This window comes from Puma concolor, chromosome B2 (assembly GCF_028749965.1).
Source record: "Puma concolor isolate L17-30 chromosome B2, mPumCon1.1.hap2, whole genome shotgun sequence".
Lineage (NCBI taxonomy): Eukaryota > Metazoa > Chordata > Mammalia > Carnivora > Felidae > Puma > Puma concolor.
Genome location: NC_141671.1, coordinates 65,627,600 through 65,649,359, shown reverse-complemented (window position 1 = coordinate 65,649,359; position 21,760 = coordinate 65,627,600). Strand labels below are relative to the sequence as shown.

Below are 21,760 nucleotides of genomic sequence, written 5' to 3'. Positions count from 1 at the left end.
ATTTATCTGTGTTAAATATACTTTTAGAACTTTGCATTAGAGAAAAGCAAAAAAGATAAAACAAACATCTAAGTATTTACACATACAAGTGACCTGCCCTCCAAAATCTTGCAACAAAAGTAACTTCATATGTAAATAAGATTTCACCCTTCAAAATAAAATATTTATTTTACAAAATAAAAGGAAATAATGGTGATCTCATTGATAATCATAAAAATACATGTCTAATCATAGAAAAACAGCAAGTCATTTTCCCAGCTACTTAAAAATATTTTAATCATGCAAAACCAATATAATGTACTCTAACATAATGCTAAAATGTTAACCAAGATGAAGTGGCTTTTATTCATTTTACAGGATGTATATTTGGCAATAGTTTTTTAAAAATAATTACTCTAAAGGAACTCTAAATATATTATTTCAGAAACAATATTTTAAAATACAGCAGTAAGCAACGGAAACTATTGTTCTTTATACATTTTTGGCATAACACTGCCATACAATTACAGAATTATAAAACAAGTGTTTCATAGTACCATACAGATCCAGAAACTGGTTACAACTCCTACCACATACACATGGTATTGGTACTAACAGACATGCACAGCATTCTGTAATTCATACTGCAGTAGAACACAGGGCACAGAGAAGACCCAGCAGCTGCTGGAGAGTCAGAGCTTATGTGCGAAGTAAAACACACATCTTTTGAAGAATCATACCCATTTTCTTGAAAGACTGAAAAAACAAAGGACACAATAGTTTCCAAAGTGAGATAGTGCCTGGACCCAGTTGGCCATCTATCTTCTTAGGTAATACTAACAAAAGGCCAATATCTTAAGAAATAAGGAAATGGTCTTTTCATAAAGTAAGTCTTTTAATAAAATAATAAAATAAGAAACAAGTAAATGGTCTTTTAATAAAAAGGAAAAAATGCTTATTAAGGGAGAAGCTAACACTTTGCTCTCAGTTATTTCTCTTGATTGTAATGCCTTGATTGTATTAATGACAATTAATACATTGTCAACTCTCGTATGGGCGATAGTCACTTCATGTGTAGACAATCACATTACTGAGTCTTAACTCAGCCACTCCCCCAATTTGTTAGTAAAACCACCAACTATTGATACACACTGGCAAAAAAAAATTAAACTTGGTATCTGATCATTTGCCTACTTCTATCAGTCTACTGAAAGGTTTCAGTTTACTGTAGAGTAGAAAGAAGTCATGGTTGAAATGGGAGTATTAATGGGATTCTGTTTGCCCGCCAATCCCTTGATCACCTAATGTACAAAAAAACAGAGCTAATTCCAAAATCACATCCCTACCATGAAGCTTTCATGGATCTTTCCTCATCTGCTTCCCATAATTGTGTCATTTGTACAAACCTAGAATTGGTTATTCTTTATTTCTGTTGTAGGTTTCTTGTTATTGTCTCTAATCTTTTGTTTCATTTGTATTTTCCTTTTCTCCACATGAAACTAAATTTTCTATTAGCACCACAAACAATAATGCTCATCTGACCAAAGGCTACAGGACTTAGACATTTCTTAGAACCAAGATTATTATATAACTAATCTCTCTGATTGACATAAACTGTTCTACAAACTCTGCCATAAATTAAAAACGAGAATATGATAAATTTCATAGCTTAAATATATTTTCATAAGGTTTTGGATTCTTTGTTTAAAAAGAGTCTTTTAGCCTAACAAATTATCAACGTCTTTTCACTTTCACTTCATTTTTAATGTACACTGAGTCATCTTATAAAAACTTTTAAATATATATCTATGAAAGAACAACTTAAAAGAACTTTGATTGAAGAACTAGGAGGAAGGGTGGGCGGAAATGGTATTTCAATGTTTCCCAAAATAGTTCTAAAGATTCAATTTACATAGCAAGTGTCCAATTGCTCACAATTTCCTAACTACAAAATGGTAGCAAATTATAACAGATATTTTGTGAAAATTGATAACATATTAAAATTATGTATAGAATCTAAGGTAACCCACCCTCTTCAGAAGCCGGGGATAAGAAAGCTCAACACTCTTCTGAACCAGAGGAGGCTCTGAGGATCTGTAATGACTTTGGAGAGACTGGAACCCAGTGTTGGCTCCACTTTACCAAGATGCTCACCTGATTCTTACTCCCCATTCTGCACTCTACTTCCTGGCACAGTATGAGCCATAAAACAAAGCACTTAATTGTATTCTCTAACATGAAAACTTGAATTCAAGAAAGAAACATTAAGAAGCTATTTCCCACAAATAACTAAAACAATAATTCTCAACAGATCAAGAAAAAAGATGACAAATAACATTCTAATCTAGGAAAAAAAGCAAAAACAGTGTTTTTTAAATGTTTTTAATAAGAAAAGTAATTTCAGATTCCTCCAACCATCTACTGGAATTAAACTTCTAAATAATTCTCTAATAGAATTCCATTTTCTACATCCATCTGCAGCTAAGAACAAGAAGTAAAATACAGACAAATATTACTTGTAGTAACTGAGAAATGTTTAAAATGAAATTCATAGCATGTAGCAAAATCAAACAAAAGCGTAAGTAAATGTAACAACGTAGTTAACATTACTGTAAATACATTTTGTCAAACATAACACACTGTTGAACACTGTGGCAAATACACCTCCTTATGAACTAATACTATTGTCACAAAGGGAAATTTCTCCAAAATGAAAAAGCACCAAAGAAAGTTCATTAAAATAACTGATATTCATGGTTTGGAAAGTTCCTCATGGCAAGATTTTACAATGGAGTAAAAAATTTAAACTTCTGAATGAAAACCATCTATATTAGTTAAGGCACATCTGGACACCTCCAGGCATTCATATTTATAACTATATTATTATTAACTTCAATAATAAGGGATTTCTAAAACCACAGTCTGTCCCTGAACACAATCTGCTGGGTGGGCTGGATAACTAGAACAGGGATGGAGGCAGGGTAGTACTCACTGTCACCCTAGAAATTACCCACACAAATCTGTTCATGTAATAAACACTACAGAATTCAAAGCTGAAAGAAGTCAGTATATGTAACTCCTAATTTCTAGATCCTACATTGACTCCATCATCGTTCTCTATAACCTTACCTACATTTGAAACGATCCTAGCATGTCTAACTCCAGCCTACCTTCTATTTAACACATATAGCCCAAAAAACAAAGAGGAGTTTTCTAAGCAGGAGACAAATTAGAAATCTTCAAAACCATTCCTATAACAAAGGATCCCCACTCAGCACAAATAGGCATGAAAGACCCATAGATGAAGCTATAATCAAGTAAGATCAAGAATGTCCTTCTTTTCTCAGGGTAGAAAATAAAGCTTTTAGAGGAGCCTCAATTATAGAAAGACAAAAAAAAAAAAAAAAAAAGGCCCATTTACTCAAGAGTATAAATCCAATCATAACTCTATTACAAACTTGGGAAATTTAACTTTATACAATGAACCAACTATTCCCTATCAGCTCAACCAGTTTTTGACCACTTGATATGGGAGTTTACCTACAAAAATGGCTTTTTAAAGAGTAACAGATGTAACATTGCACTGTTTTTCCTTTTTCACCAGATCATATCTTCACTCAGATTAAAGCATAAAAACTAAAAGCAATGTAGGTAATTTTATATAAAATATGAAACAAAATGACTATGATAGATATGAAACGACATTTTCATGTTTACATTGTTAATATTGAGCAAAAAAAATCTTAGAACTTCTCTAGTAACTCCTGAGTTGCATATTTTATTTTATCCTCGAAGCTGAAAAATGTAGTCTCAAAATCAAAATTCAAAACAAAACTATGCAAAATAATTTTTGAACTGAGAACTAGACCTGATTTAGAAAAAGCAGACACATTTTCTCTTCTATCATGATTCTTTTGAGTTCTTATGAGATTGAGCATGAAACTGTATAATGGTACAATATTCTTAATGTTATAAACTTTTTCTCTGCTGTACAGAAATATATCTTGTAATTATATATCACTTTACAGTATTTCAAAATACTTTCACATATATTATCTCCTTAGAGATATGAAAGCACAAAATATTAGAAATGTACGAGACTAACCAAGCGATATAACATCTATCTGCCATGAAATGCAAGTAAATATTTTATCAATAGCCAATGTTTATATCCTCACAGTCCAAGGTACAACAATAAAGTCTATATATTTGCAAAGATTCAATAATGTTTCTAGCTATTTGGCCATGCTTCGCTGCATTTTTAAAACAGCTTCTCAGTAAATTTCTGCAAGCATATGGTAGTTTTTAAAAATACAAAACATTAGAGACAAACCCAGAAGGCTGTTTCATATCTAAGACCCACATAAATACGTATCTATAGATATTATTTAAAAAACTATTAATTTTACAAAGTATTCTTTATAGAAAAAAATTATAGACATAATTTTTATCTGCAAAAGGAATGACATCCTCTTATTTGTTCTCCACTGAGGAATTCTCTCATAAATTATTTGCAGATTAAATGTAGGAATCATACTGTTACATATGAATATGGATTTTAAAAACAACATTCTGGGAAAAGGCCACTGTTTATAAATGTAGGCCAGGCAGTTTTTCCCTTGAGACTAAATATTCTCAAATTAACTGTTGCAATCTAATCAAACCCCTAATTAGGAATAATATTCTAAAAGTTAAATTGTTGAATGAAGTGTTTTTATTTGTAAGGGCTCTGATACACTACAGTTTCTAAGCAATTCAGATTATATCCATTTATTTTAGTCTCTGTCCACTGTTTATTAATATTTTAATATCTAGTCACAAATTTTAAATATTTTGCACTTAGAAAGCAGTCTGAACACTTTTTCATGTATTCAAAATTGCTAAGATATTTTGAATTAATCATGTTCCTACAGTTCAGCTCAATGTAACAACTACTCTCATCTTACCCTGTAAAACTGTTTTTTGAGCTCTATGGGGACATTGCTATAAGCAGCACATTACAGGGCCCATACAAAAAAGAAATTGAAATGCAAAAGCAGAATTGTTTCTGCTTTTGTAGAAAGTAGAAAGCAAAAACTCGGATACTCTGGGAACCAGAAATGAGAAGATGTTTTATAACTGGAATATGATATACAACTTGGTTAATAATATATTAAAAACTCAAGTTTCAGCAACTATGATGCTTCATGTAAACTTCAAAGCAATAAAATCATACTTCTAAAGGCATACAATTGGTATATTTTCTAGAAATTCTCTGCTGGAAATCCCCCGATTATAAAGGTTAACAGAGGATGATATGATGTGACTAACAAAGAAGACACAGTAAAAATTCTCTGGGGGTTAAAGTGAATCTAAAAGCCCAAGAGACACACAATTGCCAATTCTTCTCTAAATGAAAGTGAATTTTTTTTCTATTAGTTACTTTAACTATATTTGTATGTATGCTTTGAAGTTCTCATCACAGTGATTATTTTCTGATGTGTAACATTAGTAATAATATTACAGAAAGTAAAACTACGTACTCTTAACCAATATTAACGCAATAAGTGCTTGCTAAAACTGAGAATACAGAATTTTAAATGTTCTGAATTTCAAGGTTTGACTACTTAGAGATACATCAAATTGTTTTCTTTTTTAAAGATACACTGGACTAAGCAATATTGTTAATTTCACAGCCCACAGAACACTGAGATAGTCAAGGTTTTAGGGACCACTGCCTTGTTACCAGTGTAAGAAGCATGCTATTTAAAAATGTGTATTTTCTTTCCTTATTTTTGAATTCGTTAGTCATTTGCATTCAGAAACAAGCACCGAATTTATATGGAACAGCCATAAAAGCAAAATCCTTTTCTTGGACTTTTGCATCAAAATTTGTTTTTAAGCATTTAACATAGAAAAACATTTTTATTATTTTAAAAAAGCAAATTCTTGATATCATACAGTTAAAAGTGCCCCTCTGTTTGATTTAAATTTCAGTACAGGGGATCACTGGAATGTACCCTAGAAATGCACATGCTGGCCTACAAAGACGGCAAATGAAGGCAAGTGCAGAGACAGGAAAAGAGGAAAGGACAGTGGAAAGCCCAAGAAATGGGCTGGGTGATTATGGCTTCCTAAGAATATCCATTTCACATACCAGAATTTAAAAAGAAACATCTTGAGGTGTTGTAATGAAGATTCCAAATTACTTTCTGAATACATTTGAATCGGCTAAATTTGTTTTCCCAGCTTTATGAATCCATAAATTGGGCAATTATGTGGCAAAATAATGAAATTTATCCTCTTGATTTTCTTCATGTAGACCGTAATCTCCCAAAAGAATTTATTTGATATATCAAATACTACATGATTATTTCCACATACACTGAAAATAATTTAAAAGCAATTATTATGCACAGAACTTGGAAACTCACATCCTAAAAGTGTTAGAGAATACATTCATTTATTGGGTCCTGCTTAAAACTTCTTACTAACTATTAAATTCATTATCATTCAACATAAAAAACCAACAACAAACTCTTTACAACAGAAATTACAAACAGATAGCTAAAATTTGAAATGACCTCTGTTCTTCAGGATATATTGTACAGTTTTTCCTCCCTTACCTATACACGTTTGCGGGTTTTCTGACAATTCACTGTAATGGTACATCATCAGGGGAGCCTGTATTTCCAGGATTTTCACAGTCTTTGTTGTGATTTTCACCCTCTTCATCTTTTTCAGGAGGAATTGCAATTTCCTTCCTCTCTGTAGGATGGCTGACTGCTTTTTCCAGTTGAGAATTTGAATTTTCAGCATTACCGTCCTCTGTCTTTGACTTGGTGGCTTCACTGCTGGGCTCTGTGCTAGGCCTGTCTGCCTCTTCTCCAGCCCCTCCAGGTGCCGCTTTTTTTTCTTCAGCTGTTTTGCTATTCAAATGAATAGCTGAGGAGGAATTTTTAGAGTCCTTGGATTTTTTGTGCATAGAAGTTTGACTGATATGACCAGAGGTGGGAGGGGCAGGCATTTTCTGGGCTTTGCTTCCCTCTGACTGTTCTTTCCTTGGCGGTCCCCAGATAAAATTCTCTGAAGGCGTGTAATGTTTCTGGGCAAACCGTAGGAGCTTTCTCCTCTCTCTCCTGTCTCTAATTGTATAAACAAAATACTCCAGAGCACTCTGTTTAATATTGGGAATAGTGTTTTCTACAAGAGCTTCATGAAGAATAAATTTTACAAGAGGAGATTTAAAACTTTCATATCCAAGCTCACCAAGGCTTTTGAGAATACGAGTGATTCGTAAATAGTTGTGCTGGGACCTGGAAGAGAGGATTGAACAAAAAATGTAGCGGGGAAATCAGGTGAGGGAAAGTAGGGGAATAAAAAGTATTAGAAAAATCATTTTTAATGGAACTGTAAGCCATGGAAATATGCATTACAATTTTAGTGAAAGTCATATTAGACACCATAAGAAGGATAAATTAGAAGTTATTAAACTCTTATACTTCAATGTAATGCCAATCTATGTGAAATTCAAATGTGAAATATAAATTCCTCTTGTTTCTTCATATTTGAGAGATATTTAGGTCTAAAATTTATTCCCACTCATGTTGAATTGTTGTTTAATGTTAAATACACTGAGGATGTGATCTACTAGAGCATTTATTTGCAACGACGCCTGCTGTACCGTGCCCACCACAGGTAACTAGTCCCAAACATGAATGCAACATCAGCTATCAGCTGAAGGTATGATTTAGAGTGTCAGAAAAATCCACCACACTGGGCAAGTCATAAGGTAAGCAACGAAATCCACTCTACTTTACTGGAACAATTCTGACAAAGGCTGCAAAACTGACTAATTTAGCAGAACACAGTTAACAGCATGGGCTCTGAAGTCAGACCTGGAGTTTATACCATGGCTCTGCCACATACAGCTATAAGAAATTATGGTGGGGGCGCCTGGGTGGCGCAGTCGGTTAAGCGTCCGACTTCAGCTAGGTCACGATCTCGCGGTCCGTGAGTTCGAGCCCCGCGTCAGGCTCTGGGCTGATGGCTCAGAGCCTGGAGCCTGTTTCCGATTCTGTGTCTCCCTCTCTCTGCTCCTCCCCCGTTCATGCTCTGTCTCTCTCTGTCCCAAAAATAAATAAACGTTGAAAAAAAAAAAATTAAAAAAAAAAAAAAAAAAAAAAAAAAAAAAAGAAATTATGGTGTCTTCTTCTGACTCAATATGCTCACCTGTAAAGTAGGGGAAATGGCCAATATTTCAATGGACTTTTAGAAGAATAAAATGAGTTGAGACATGTTCAGGGCATGTAGAACTTAAAAAATATTAGATACTATTTAAAATCAATATTATTGCTATTATTTAAATCTGGTACTAAGGACCACCATATATGTACCTATCCCCACTTAATTACCTAATTGTCTTCCATCCATGCCTTCTCTCTCCTTCTTTTTCCCGGAGAATTTTAAATTTTGCTTCTAATGGCATAGACTCCCAAGATGCCTTTTTCCCCAAATTGCACAAGCTTCTTCTCTGTCCTCAAACTAAGGCCGTTATCAGATGAATGCTTTTCAAGCTTATCTATCACAATTCATAATATACCTACCCTACATCACTGGGCCAATAGTTGCCTCATTTACAAATACCTGGCCACATCCTAAAAGAATCTTCAGCTACACATATTAATCATGTGCCATCAGCAGCTCAGGTATTTATTTACCCAATATTGACACGCAACTATAACAACCACTTATTTCTAACTTCCTAAAATCTGTTTTATACATCAGACATTGAACTTTATACAAGCAATGCATATACCTGCTTTGGTTTCCAGAAGTACTTACAGCATTTCGCTTATAAATAACTAGCTAATTATTTGGGAAGGGTGAAGAAGGATGTTAAATTACTTGAGGGACAAAAGGGGGTGGTTCTATAGCCTTACATTTTAATAATAAAGTTTGTCTGGACAAAACAAAATTCTTAATGAGTCAGGATAGATAAACACTGAAAAAGACAAGTCTGGCAGTTTTTATCATCCCCATTCTTCTGGATGTTTCCTACAAAAGTATTATCTTAATATTCAACTCTTTGAGGCCAAAAGGTAAAACACAGCAGAGATATATTTCAGCCTCATGAATCTATATTTTTTAATAGTGGAGAAGTTAAGAGTCTTCTGAGACAACACAAATTTGAATGAGGTTAAGACAATCTGCCATTAATAGCAGAGATGACTTAGTGTTAGGTTAGTATGGGGTATATACTCTCCAAAAACTTAAGCAACATCTGCTTCATAAATCTATGAAAAAGAGATACATGGAAAAGCGAGGGAACATTTTTCTAAAAAATTCCAAAGATGAGTTATATAATCCAACAAAATTGTCTATGTTTGCAACCAGCTCAATTGCAAACATCCAGTCGAAGACGAATGACCAAGATAAAATTTCTGTACACATTTATCTGTATCTATGCACTCTTCAATTTAAAATATTTACATTACATAAAATATGTACACAACAACCCAATATTTACACTGAGTTCAAGAGAATGAAAATCAGGACTATGGAACAAAATTGTACAAGAAAGAAATTGAGTGTGTCAGTATGATTTGAAATAAATTTCGCAAATGAAGACAAAAAGGAAGAGAGGACACCAGCTGAAACCCACCCAATATTGTAAGCAGCCTCTGGGGTTGCAAAGCAGATAAAAGGGAGAAGCTGGGCTTCCCAACAGAAGTAAGGGCAGTAAATTGCCCTGAAAAAGTCAGGAAGACTAGGTAGGTGAAGAGAGAATACACAAAAGGCAAGAACCAGGAGACATGAGATAAAAGTTAGAAGCAATTCCAGGGTCTAAAATATGGCTCAGTAATCTAAGGTGATTACAAATAAAACTGGAAATACAGCTTAGTGGTTGGTCTATATGTTTGTATTCTCATTTCAAAAATATTTCACTTCTTTTAGTCATGGTCACTTGTTCACTGAACATTATTTCATTTCACTTTCATTCAGTTTTTTTTTGGTCCGCTGGGCTACTATAAATATATTGAGTTTCCTGCCTACTCTAAAAAACTCAAGATGTCATACAGATTAAAACACAAATAAAAGCTCTGTGCAACACCCAGGGAAAGAAAAACGAGAGACAGTGGGTGGCAGAAAGAAAAGGATCTGAATGAGGCAAAGGGAATATGACAGTTAATTCAGGCTCCTTTCCCCTGACCCAAGCCAGGAGATCATTTTAATTAAAACCTTCAGAAGGGTTCTGTTTCCAACTGTCAGTTAGAGGATCTGAAAATAAAACCCCAAGGAGGATTTAAGCTGGCAAATGTTATTTTGTTCAGTGTTTATTCATTCAACAAACAGTTACTAAACAAGATTTCTATTCCAACCAAAATTAACAAGTTGGGGATGGAGATGCTCTAAAATAAAAGTTTACCATCCTACATGTCAATAGGCTATTTGCATACAGCTTTCATTGACAGTGGGACATTAAGTGCTTAGAAATTCTGTGCAAAGACAGCGACCCGCATTGCTTAGGCAGAGGCATAATATACTTCTGCTATAAGTGCCCTATATATATCAAATTTAACTTGAGTTATGAGTTAATGGGTCTTCTAGTCAGGATCATAAAGCTTTACGCCCATATCTTCAGTGTTTTAGTACAAGCTACCATTTTAATAGTGTTGATTATAACTAATAAAGTAAAAAGAAGGCTTAAACATTAATACTTATACTCATTTTAGCAAAGCAAGATGAAAGTTCTAGAAAAACACCAAAAAATTCAGTTAATTGATGCTCAAAACTGTTTTCAGCAAAGAAAAATTTCTTAGGTTAGCTTTTTTTTTTTTTCTCTTAGTACTTGCCCAGTTCGGCTAATTATAATGTGCTTAAAAAAAATGCTTTAAAGCTGCTGGTTTTATGGTCCAGCATTCATAAGCCACCCTATAATTAAAATGAAAAAAATTCAGTTTGCATACAAAGAAAATACTAAGAAAAATAAACTCTGGGTATAAGTATTAATGAAAGTTATAAATATCCAGGCAAAAAAAAAAAAAAAAAAAACCCAGCAAATCAATTCCAAATAAACTATGTTAAAATTCTCTTCACAGATTTTAGGATTTATTAAGCAAAAATGGGCTTTTGTTTTTACTTAAATAATGACGATTCTAATTTTCCCCCTTTTTTAGAAATGTACAAGCCCATTTCCTTCTTATAAAATGATTTTTTTTATGTCATAGGCTTCATTTATAGATTTAGTCTAAGAAGGTACCATGCTTGAGGAACAGACTGTGCCACAAGAAGCTCACAGCCTAGCCGAGGGGAGCTGGAAAAATGCATACACAAAATAAGTACAAATGCCAAGATACATGCTATAAAGAGGGAGAGAGGCCACACTTGGCTTTGGGCAGTAGAGAGGTTTCAGGAAGAAACAGCTGTGAAGCAGAATGGCCTTATTTCTACCTGGAATTTCACTCTTTCTTATAGCTATTTTGTTGTGCTTTAGATGGGACAAGGTATAAAATGCATTTCAGACTAGCTTTTGAATTCAGATTCCTGGGTCCATCTACTAGTTAGCTGTTCCTATGTTCCACGGAGAATTCTAACCAAGAAAAGATAACATGCTGGCCCCTGGTGTGCCATTGGGGCTTTACTTACTCATTCAGATGCTGAAATCTTTCCTGCCAGTTAACAGCACGAGCAACATTTCCAGTTTTATCAACCAGTTTTATTCCAAAAAATTCTAACATCATCTTATAAGCCAGGAGGAATCTTTTAATTGCTTCTTTCGTTTTTTTGAATTCCTAAGGGGGAGAAAAAAGTCAGCTGAAATGATTCAATAGTTACCAGGACAATAAACAGCAATATTATTTGGTAATCGCATATAAAATGAAATGAGCTTGCGTTACCTCAATTTCATATGTAGTTAATTCTTTAGCATAAAAATTCAAGCCTTGTTCTCTCAGGGGGAAAAGCCTATTTTTTAGAAAAATAATATTATTATATTAATGCTATCTGAAAAACATACATGATTAAATAGGACATGGTTCAAGATACATAAATGTAACTGACCATTGAATGTAAGTGTGGTTGTGCTCCAGCTTTTCATAATCTCCTTTCCACTTATTTAGAACTTCTTCAATGTAAACACCTAGACAGTAAACATTTAGAAAATGAGCCAGACATTTAAGACACTGTTGATGACATTTTAATATTTAATCAATCTTTATATTAAAACCTCTGAAATGTAATTATAGCATGTGAAAATACTGTTTTTAAAAAATGTTTATTTATTTATTTTCAGAAAGACAGTGCAAGTGGGGGAGGGACAGAGAGAGGGAGAGAGAGAATCCCAAGCAGGCTTTGCTCTGTCAGCACAGAGCTCAATGTGGGGCATCCCAGGAACTGTGAGATCATGACCTGAGCCAAAATCCAGAGTCAGATGCTTAACCGACCGAGCCACCAAGGAATAATGCTTTCAAAAGAAAAATACCTTATGCCATATGCTCAGTTATGTAATAAGCCTAATTTTTAAAAAATCAGTGGCACCACAAATCACAGAAAGTCTATCAGTGTTACTCTAAAGCAGAGGCTGACAAAGTACGGTCTGCCATCTGTTTTATAAAGTTTTATTGGAACACAGCCATGCACATTCACATTTATATATTTTACACTACAATAGTAGAGTTGAGTAGTTGCAATAAAGACTAATGGCCCACACACCTGAAAATATTTACTACCTGGTCTTGTACAGAAAAAGTTTGCCAACCCCTGCCCTAGATGGTCATACAGTTCTTTAAAAACAAGACGGGATCAAAATGGAATGTAGGCAAAAAAAAAAAAAAAAAAAAGGAATGTAGGCCAGGAAAAAAAAAAAAAAAAAAGGAATAAAAGAAAGGTGAGAGAAAAGAGAAGGGAAGAAGGAAAAATGGAAGAAAAAGGACCCAAATTACATACAGTATATATCATCCAGCTTACTCTCCACAGAACTCTCCCAAACCAGTACTATTATCCCCATTTTACTAATGAGGACATTATGTGATTTGTTCAAAGTCACACACTAACAAAAGACTAAATGTAGGAATAGAACACAGGTCTTTCTGTTTCCAAAAAGTAAGTCCTCTTCACCACATTTTATTGTTTCCTCATAAGAACTTATTACAGTTGACCCTGAACAACATGGGTTTGAACTGTATTGTAAGAATACAGTATATAATGCATATCACATAACAAAATATGCATTAATCAAGTGTTTATGCTATTGGTAAGGCTTAAAGTCAACAGTAGGCTATCAGCAGTTAAGTTTTGGGGAGTCAAAAGTTACACACGGATATTTGACTGCACAGGGGTTGGCATCCATAACCCCTATACTGCTCAAGGGTCAACTGTATAACAAAATCCTCCTGCTTCTCAAATTCTGTCTATGTCCTCACAATTGACTATGTGGCCAATTAGTCAATTTTAAGGAAAAAAAAAAACAAAACACAAAATATTTCTCTAAATATAACTCATCTCATTCTTGTTTCTTCCAGAGATCATCAGTTTGTAGTTGAGGCCTACTCTTGGAAGGCTGAGTAAAAAGTTGTTTTTGAATCATACTATTGGCTTTATCAGCAATTTAAAACTATTTACCTCCATAATCTCCCTTCCAACTACCCCTCCACCTACTTACACAAGTAAAATACATCACTGCAGGCTTACGCTTATTGGCAAGTGTATGTGTATGTGTGTGGATACACCCACACGATAGGAAATTGTGTGAGTTGGTGTAATTTATATAATAAACTAGAACACATTCTATGTGACCTTAGATAAAACTCCTGACTCCCACCAACCTTACATGATTTCAAAATAAATTTTGTGATAAAAATTACAAAAAATTAATAACAGTGTTTGAATTTATTACTTTAAATTACTACCTCAAAAATAAATCACTACTAGAAATACAAAAATAATTCAGTTAAGTACTCTCATGTTCAATGTTTTTAATATTTGAAGGCATTACTTTAGGTGAATTTTATTAAATTCAAATCAGAGTCAAATTAACAATCATTGCATTTCTTCTGAAGGTTTTCTTGCCCCAGGTCCTAAAAAGCCCTAATAATTTAATTAATATTATTTCAATTAGTAAATAAAACAGTGTGTTTTTATCATTAGTAAATACAACAGAACACTTTTATCCAGAGGTTTCCTCCCAAGTCTGAGCAAACTTTTGGGACACTTTAATTAACATTAAATTAATTAAAGACCAGTGGATTTGGCCATTGGAGCAATGTTCTTAAGTCCTAACTCCTAACTGGTGCATCTCTCAGTGCACAGTACAGGGAATTCCTCCTCCCAACATGCCATCCACCCTTCAGACAGCCCTCATCCAGTTTGTTCACCAAAGAATACACAGTCCGGCTACTTGGAAAGCTTTGCAATCTATGACCCTCATTCCCTGATTCACTTGGCTGCGGATTTGGCTCAGATTCCACTAAGAGCAAAGAGCAGAAGCCAGGGCCATCTGGTCACTTCACAGAGATAAGGGCAAGGAGAAAAGCCAACTTTGCTGGTTTGACCTGGATAAAATTAGGATGTCCATCATGAACCACAGCATGGTACTTTGGTGAAATATGCATATTACCATAGTGGATGCATCCTCTCCCTATAGGGAGAGAATCTTAGAAAAGATCTTACAAGGGTAATTGTAGAATTGTGAAGGAGGAGGCCGTTTATTTGGCAGGGTTGAATGGAGATGTAGTGTTTCTGTAGTTCCCTTCCCAGGATATTGGAACAGTGAACTGAGACTGCCAGGACCCCCTGACCCCTGAATCTAAAAATCAACAGGAAAGATCATTCTAATACAAATATTACTTTTCAATTATGTTCTAAATAATTTGGGGATATGGCATAGTAAAAAAAATACTGAACTGTGGATCCTAGACCCAACCCTATAATCGAGTGACCAGACAAGTCAGTCATTCAAGCTTTAAGACCCAGTGACCTCATCTTTAAAATAAGGAAGATTAAAAAAATAAAATAAAATAAAGTAAAATAAAATAAAATAAAATAAAATAAAATAAAATAAAATAAAATAAAATAAGGAAGATTAATCTGATCTCCTCTAAGGTTTCTTAATAATCTAGTATTTTATGATTCTACAAATTTCATCTCTTTCCCTCTCACAAAAGTGGCCCCCACTACCTTTAAGACAATAGCCCCTGTGAACAAATGGTGGGAAAGTATTGCTAATCCACAGTTATTCCTCTAGAATTTGCCAAGTGGAAGTTCACAAGTCTAGGGTCTAGGGCTTTGGGGACACCTTAGACTACATAGCAAAGTAAAGCCAACCAATGAACAAATGCATTAAGAATGTACTGACCACAGAATAAACAAAGAATAACTAGGTGTATGTTATTATGTAACATTTGCTTTTTACCAAGGTAGCAGATTACTCACCATCTGGCTTAAAAGGAATTTTATTCTTATAAAAACGAAGATTGCTCAAGTCATTTTGATATCGGATATCTTTGAAGTTCTGCTAAAGGAAAAAAATGCATCAATCTCCAGCATATGGACATATAAAAAAGGCACAAGGACCCTTCTTGCATGTTTGCTCACTAGCACCACAAAATAACAAAAACAGAAGGGAAATATTTTACATTGTAGAAAAAACATTCTATACTCTTACTGGGTACTGATGTCGGTATTTGTACAAATCCCTCGCAGCATAAAAGCTTCTCTTTGGTTTGGCAGTTGCTTCAGTGGAATCACCACCCTAAAATGAAAAGTAAAATTCCATTTACATGTTGAAGCACAATAATTTCACTGAGAAATTTCTAGAACACCTAAAATAATGAGCATCCATATGGAAAGCCTGAAAAGTGTCGAGCTGTTCAGAATAATGACAATATTATACATTTGCTTTTAATGATGCCTACTAGCAACATTTGTTGGCATTCTATTTGCCTGATTTGAACCCAATAACATTTGTCCTAAAATGTTTTACTAAATAAAAAACGATACTATTCACCAAAAGCCTATGGAGGCCAAATGTTCTAGAGTAATACTCATTAGAAATAGAACTCAAAATGAATTTAAGACATTTACCTTACCAGAGGTTACACAAGTGATTCTATGACCAAAATTATTTTTGAATACACAATATTAAAAAATTGTTAAGAAAATAAATTCTACAAAGAAAATTATCATTGATTTGCAACATTTAGCTGAACTTAAAGGCAAATAATACTCATGAAAGGGAAAGGGGATTTTTAAAACAACCTAAATAGCTTTCTAAACTCCATCCTTTATTGCACCATAACAAGTATACAAAGGCATGAATAATCTGTTAATCCAGTGATAACACTATGTGACATAAATCAGCAAATTTATAATATATATACACAAAGCAGTAAAAGCTCTCAAATGGAATGAACTTCGGATTGTAGTAATTTATGTGTGGTAGTTCATCCATACTATTTAACTTATAAAAATTCTCACCACCATAATGATTTTAAAAGTATAAGATACAGGTCAATATAATGGATTTAAGTTCTCTAACTATAGGTATTGTTATAATGCATTAAGAAAGTGTTTTGTGTCCCATGTCATCCAGGACAATAAGACAGATAACAATAATGAAACAGAAGACAATGTTTAGGTCTGAATATTCATTAAGAGCTTCACCTCCCAAATCCCTTTCTCATCATCCCCCACCCCCATCTGTATTGACAGATTAGCATCCTCCAAGCAATTTTCACACATTTTTCAAGTGGTGTGATTCTCACTATTACTACAAGTATAGAGATACTTACTTTAACACCAAATCCTCTGATGTTTAACATTAGCTACTCTGTCATGTTACATAAGCAAGGAAAAGCTTAAATTCTGGTCCTTGCCACACGTTTCAAAATAGCTCTGCCTAGCAAGTTTCTGAATCTATTTAGCCTGAGCTACAACCATATGAATCATCATCTTACATTTGTACAGAAAGCACTTTTCCCATTTACAAAGCACTTACATGTATATTATTTCACTTGATTTTTACGACACACCTGGATGGCAGATATTAGTGTTTCCCTCTTAGAAACAAGGTAACCCAGCCTTAGAGAAGTTCAACAAGGCCCTCGAGCTCAGTGACAGCACAGGATGTGGAATTCCAGGCTCTGGGCTGCAAGTCCAACTAATTAGGCATGAATCCATTTCAGCTCCACTAAAAGTGAAGGAGCATTATAGAAACCTGGGTATAATGTCAACAGCCCAAGACTTGGGCTGTCTTAACTCTGTTACTTATTTGTGAGGCCTTAAGCCAACCACTTACCTGAATCTTCGTTTTATTATCTGTGAAACAAAGATAATGACTCATGCCCTACCTATTTCTCCAGATTATTATGAGAATGATTGCATCCTCCAACCTCTAAATGTACCAACCTGCAAGCATCTGTCTTTGTTCCTCCAGCTTCTGCTCCTTTTGGAATCTCTACCCTTTCCCCTCTCACCTGCCCAGTCAAGGATTTTGTTCCTTAATATATTGTTCCTATTCCCTGCATCATCAAAATTTCTCACACCACCAACAGACTGATGACTGCAGTTCTGGACTAAGGCTCCATTCATCGATATAGTTAAGAACTCCACTTAGACGTCCAAGAGGATATAAAATTCAGGGGAATTCTTAATTTAACCTCTGATGATGCTTTTTCCCTAGACTCTTCTGGATCATTCCCCTCAGCAGACATATGTGTACAATTTCTAAGCTTAAACATATACAATCTTCCTTGACCCAAATCTCCCTTCAAATACAGAGCCATAGCTCTGCTTCCTGTTTTGATAAAACATCACCAAACAATTGTGCATAACCCCTATCTCCTCCTCTTCTCCCATGACACACCCCAATCAGGTTTTCATCCTCAGCATTCCATCAAAATGGCTCTTTCAATGTCACTAACTAATCTCCATTTTACCAAACCATTTCTCAGTGCTCAACTCAGGCAACCTCCCAGCAGCACTGGGCCCGTGAAATATCTTCCTCCTTCCTGCAACACTGTCAGATGTCACACCTCTACTGGTTTCTTCCTATCTCATTGGTTGTCCCTTGTCAGCCTTCTCTTTAGCTCCTCCTCTTCTGCATAGGTTCCAAATTGAGGAGTGCCCAGGGTTTAGTCCTTATTCCTCATCACTCCTTAATGACCACATATCTCCCCTGACTTTCCACACCACCAACAGACTGATGACTGCAGTTCTGGACTAAGGCTCCATTCATCGATATAGTTAAGAACTCCACTTAGACGTCCAAGTGGATATAAAATTCAGGGGAATTCTTAATTTAACCTCTGATGATGCTTTTTCCCTAGACTTACTCATCTTACTTATTGGCGCCATCATTTGTTAAATATTCACTTGAACTAGGAATACAGCAGGTATTCCTAGGAGGTAAGAAGTAGTCAGACTGGGATATATTCTAAAAGTAGGTCCAGTAGTACTTGCAAATGACTATTGGGAGAGGGAACAAAAGCAAAAATAAAAAGGAGATTTTTAAAAGAAGTTAAATGGTGACACTAACAAAAATAAATCACTAAAGGGGAAAAGGGAGGGCTGCTGTGGTCTACCATTTTCTGGGGTCACAATTAACTGAAACATTAATTATGAAACTGTTTTATACAGAGGGACCTGGTTAGCTGGATTGAATCTGGGCTGGAATTTTTTGATAGCCCAGACTTCTTTGAGAAGGTTACTTAATTGGGAGACAAGAGAAAGAGAAAAACTGGAACCTAGCCTCTAATACTTTTTGAGGGTTGAATTTGCAATTCAAAATGACCCATCAGCAATCCAGAGCACAAGGGGCATGGGGATCCGCACGATATTGACAGGTTAAAGGTTGTACATTGGTCACAGACATACTTGGGTTTGCATCATTCTCTCCCTGAGTATTCTTGGGCAAGCTTCTACTCTCTAAGCCTCAGGTTTGTCTAAAATGGGGATTAAAAACAGCAACTCCCACCCAACCCCCGAAATCGCAGGTGACTAAAACAACGTGTTTAGCATAGAGCCTGCACTAAGACTTTGTCTCCTCCTCACCTAAACAGAGATGATCATCCAGATGAAGGAGGCAGCCTTGGCTGTAATATTTAGGTGGTGACTCCTCTACTCCAGTCAAGCAACCAGTGGTCATATTTGACTTTGGGCTCCATTTTTTTTTTTTTTTTTTTTCACTCTCATTTCCCCCTAGCTATAAAGAGGAGGGCCTAATGCAGAACCACAAACCTTAACATACCTCCAGGATGCGCACTTCTCCAGAGGGCTGGCTACACAGTTCCCCCTTTCTAAAGTTTTCTGAATTATTTTCAGTCCGTCAGAGGTTAATAGGGAATATTTAACTATTTACTAACCTCTCCTGCAAACTGTATTAGCCAAATGATTTAAGGACAGTTGGATCAACAAGTCTCTGGGTGATACAAGAGTTCTGCAGAGTGCCCTGAACTCCTCAGTTGAAAGGCCTTACTTAGGGCGTTTTAACTTCGGATGGGGGTCTCCTACCCTACTCTGAATGGCTGTAAACCCCACGGTAGGGGAGGGTGCTCGCTGCTCCTCACTTGCAGTCCCACCTTATTCTGGGTAATTTTTCCCAATGACACGCACTAGACCGGTTTTCACAATCCTCTATTTTTAGACAGGTTCCTCCCACCCCACCTTCGCAGCACCCAGCTGCGCCGCAGAGGCAAAGAAAACACCCATTCAAGTTGGGTTCTGCCCTCAGGGACTTTCTCGCAGTGCTCGCGGTCAGGCCCCAGGCCGGCAGCGAAAGGCTCCGGCACCGCAGGCCCCCAGGTCCGCGAGGCTGCGGGACGGCGGCCGGCGCGGAGGGGTCTGGCCGCAAAGGACCGCCAGCCGCCGGCGCCCCTGCCCTCCGTGTGCAGGGGTCGCTCGGCGTTTGCTCCGGCCCCCGGCGACGTCCTTCCTCCCGGGGCAGGGGCGCCCCGGCCCGGCCCGGCCCGAGGCCACCGCGGGGCCGCGTACCTGCTCGGCGCCCGCCGCCTCGGCGTCTCCGTCCGGCGCGGGGCTGGCGCGGGGCCGCCCGCCCGCTCGCTCCGGGGGCTGCGCAGGCTGCTCGGGCTCCTGCCCCGGGCCCTCGCCGCCGCCGCCGCCGCCCGGCCCGGGCTCCTCGGGCTCGGGTTCCGAGTCCGTCTGCCAGGTGGAGTCGCAGTCCTCCACGGTGGTGGGCTCGCGGAAGCTGACCCCGCCGAGCAGGTTGCCCATTGAAGAGGCGGCGGCGGGCGCGGGGCTGGCGGGCTGCGGAGCGCGGGACGGGGCGCGGGGCGCGGGCTGCGGCAGGCGCGCTAGGGCCCGGGCATGGCCGCGGCCAGGGCGCTGGGCGGCAGCCTCGGCCCGCCCGCCACCGCACTGCCTCAGCGCGGCGAGCGGCAGACAGGCACACTCGCGGGGAGGAGCCGGCGGCCCCGGGACCGCCGCCGCCGACGCTTGAACCCGCCCATCTGGTTCCTTCCTCTCCCCACCCGCGGGAACCGGCGCCGGCCCGGATCCCTGGGGAGCGTAGTGCCTCCACTCTCCCCACCCCCACCTGGCCTGAGCGCTGACAGCCTCAGCCCCGGGGACACACCTCACTTTCCCCTTCCCCCCACCTCCCCGGAAGGCCTGCCTTCGCGGGGCCTTTGACGTCTCCAGGGAAGGATCGGGATCTGCTGCTGTTCACCCGCTCCTCTCCACCCCTACCCGGGCAGGGCAACCAGCTTGGGGCTCCTCCCAGCTGAGCGGGAAGAGTGGTCCCGCCCAGCTCGGGGAGCCACGGCTGGGGTGGACGTGTTATCGAAGACAGTTAGCACAGTCTGGAGGCCAGTCCTGTCCACACCTCCTCCCCCTCTCCCGGCTGGTCCGGGAAAAAGATAAATTAGCCACAGCAGAAGAAGACAAAAGCTAATGGTGATGGGGCACCACACATCAACAGAAAATCCCAGCTACCACGACTGCAGGTATTTAGGGCAGCCACCTAGAGACCCCATGGACTAGATAAAGTCAAAGCTATCTGTCACCTCATCTAATGAGCAAACATCTCTTGAAACAAAAGGAGCAATAATAGCTAAACTTCTTCATTGATCTGTGGATTGTTATTACTATTATCCACTCCAAATCTATACTCTGAGTAGAATAAAAACTCAGAATGGTAGGCCTCTTGGTCTGTTCTGTAAATGAAAGGAGGAGGGAAAACATGTTCTAGAAATACTTAAAGATAAAATAGCATGATGAATTCAATATCCCACAGCAAAGTGACTAGTGTAAACTTTGTGTTATGGCCTTCTAACTGGAAAGACAACCTCTTGAAAGCAGTCATGTCTGTGTATATATACCACAACTGTGTATATATACCACAACTTGGCAGGTACTTGGTAAACATTTATTGAATAGGAACTGAGAAAATAGGTTAGATATATAAGATTATGTCTTATAAATTGGTGCACTTAAAGTAAGTAGTTTCTTTTTAAATATTTCATGATAAAATGGGAGACTGAATCAAAGCCAATGGTCTATTTCTACGGGAAACAATCAGGTGAACAGAGTACCCATTCTATAGATAAAAAGGTTTGCCTCCCTTCAAGCATGCTGCAGGAGATCCCAGCTGTGGCTCTGTCCCTAATCAGTTTCTGACCTTGGACAGGTCACAAACTGTGACCTACTTTAAACCTAACTTTAAACCTAAACCTCAACTATAAAATAGGACCAGATTTGGGACACCCAGGTGGCTCAGTCAGTTAAGCATCTGACTTCAGCTCAGGTCATGATCTTGCAGTCCATGAGTTCAAGCCCCACATCAGGC

At 37.5% G+C, this 21,760-nt stretch overlaps 1 protein-coding gene across 2 annotated transcripts; it reads right to left on the bottom strand.

Annotated features, from left to right (window-relative positions):
• Nucleotides 1-249: 249 nt before the first annotated feature.
• Nucleotides 250-20,312, bottom strand: OGFRL1 (opioid growth factor receptor like 1). 2 transcript variants are annotated; one of them, XM_086707189.1, is made up of 7 exons: nucleotides 19,948-20,312; nucleotides 15,623-15,709; nucleotides 15,391-15,472; nucleotides 12,022-12,100; nucleotides 11,859-11,925; nucleotides 11,608-11,753; nucleotides 250-7,274 (listed from the first exon to the last, which is right to left on the bottom strand). In XM_086707189.1, exons 1-7 carry the CDS (start codon nucleotides 20,185-20,187, stop codon nucleotides 6,614-6,616), a joined length of 1,362 nt encoding a protein of 453 aa, XP_086563315.1. In that variant the 5' UTR covers nucleotides 20,188-20,312; the 3' UTR covers nucleotides 250-6,613. The 2 variants fall into 2 exon arrangements, with proteins under 2 accessions (XP_086563315.1, XP_086563316.1); XM_086707190.1 differs by having other exon boundaries at nucleotides 15,391-15,469.
• Between the last annotated feature and the right edge of the window lie 1,448 nt (nucleotides 20,313-21,760).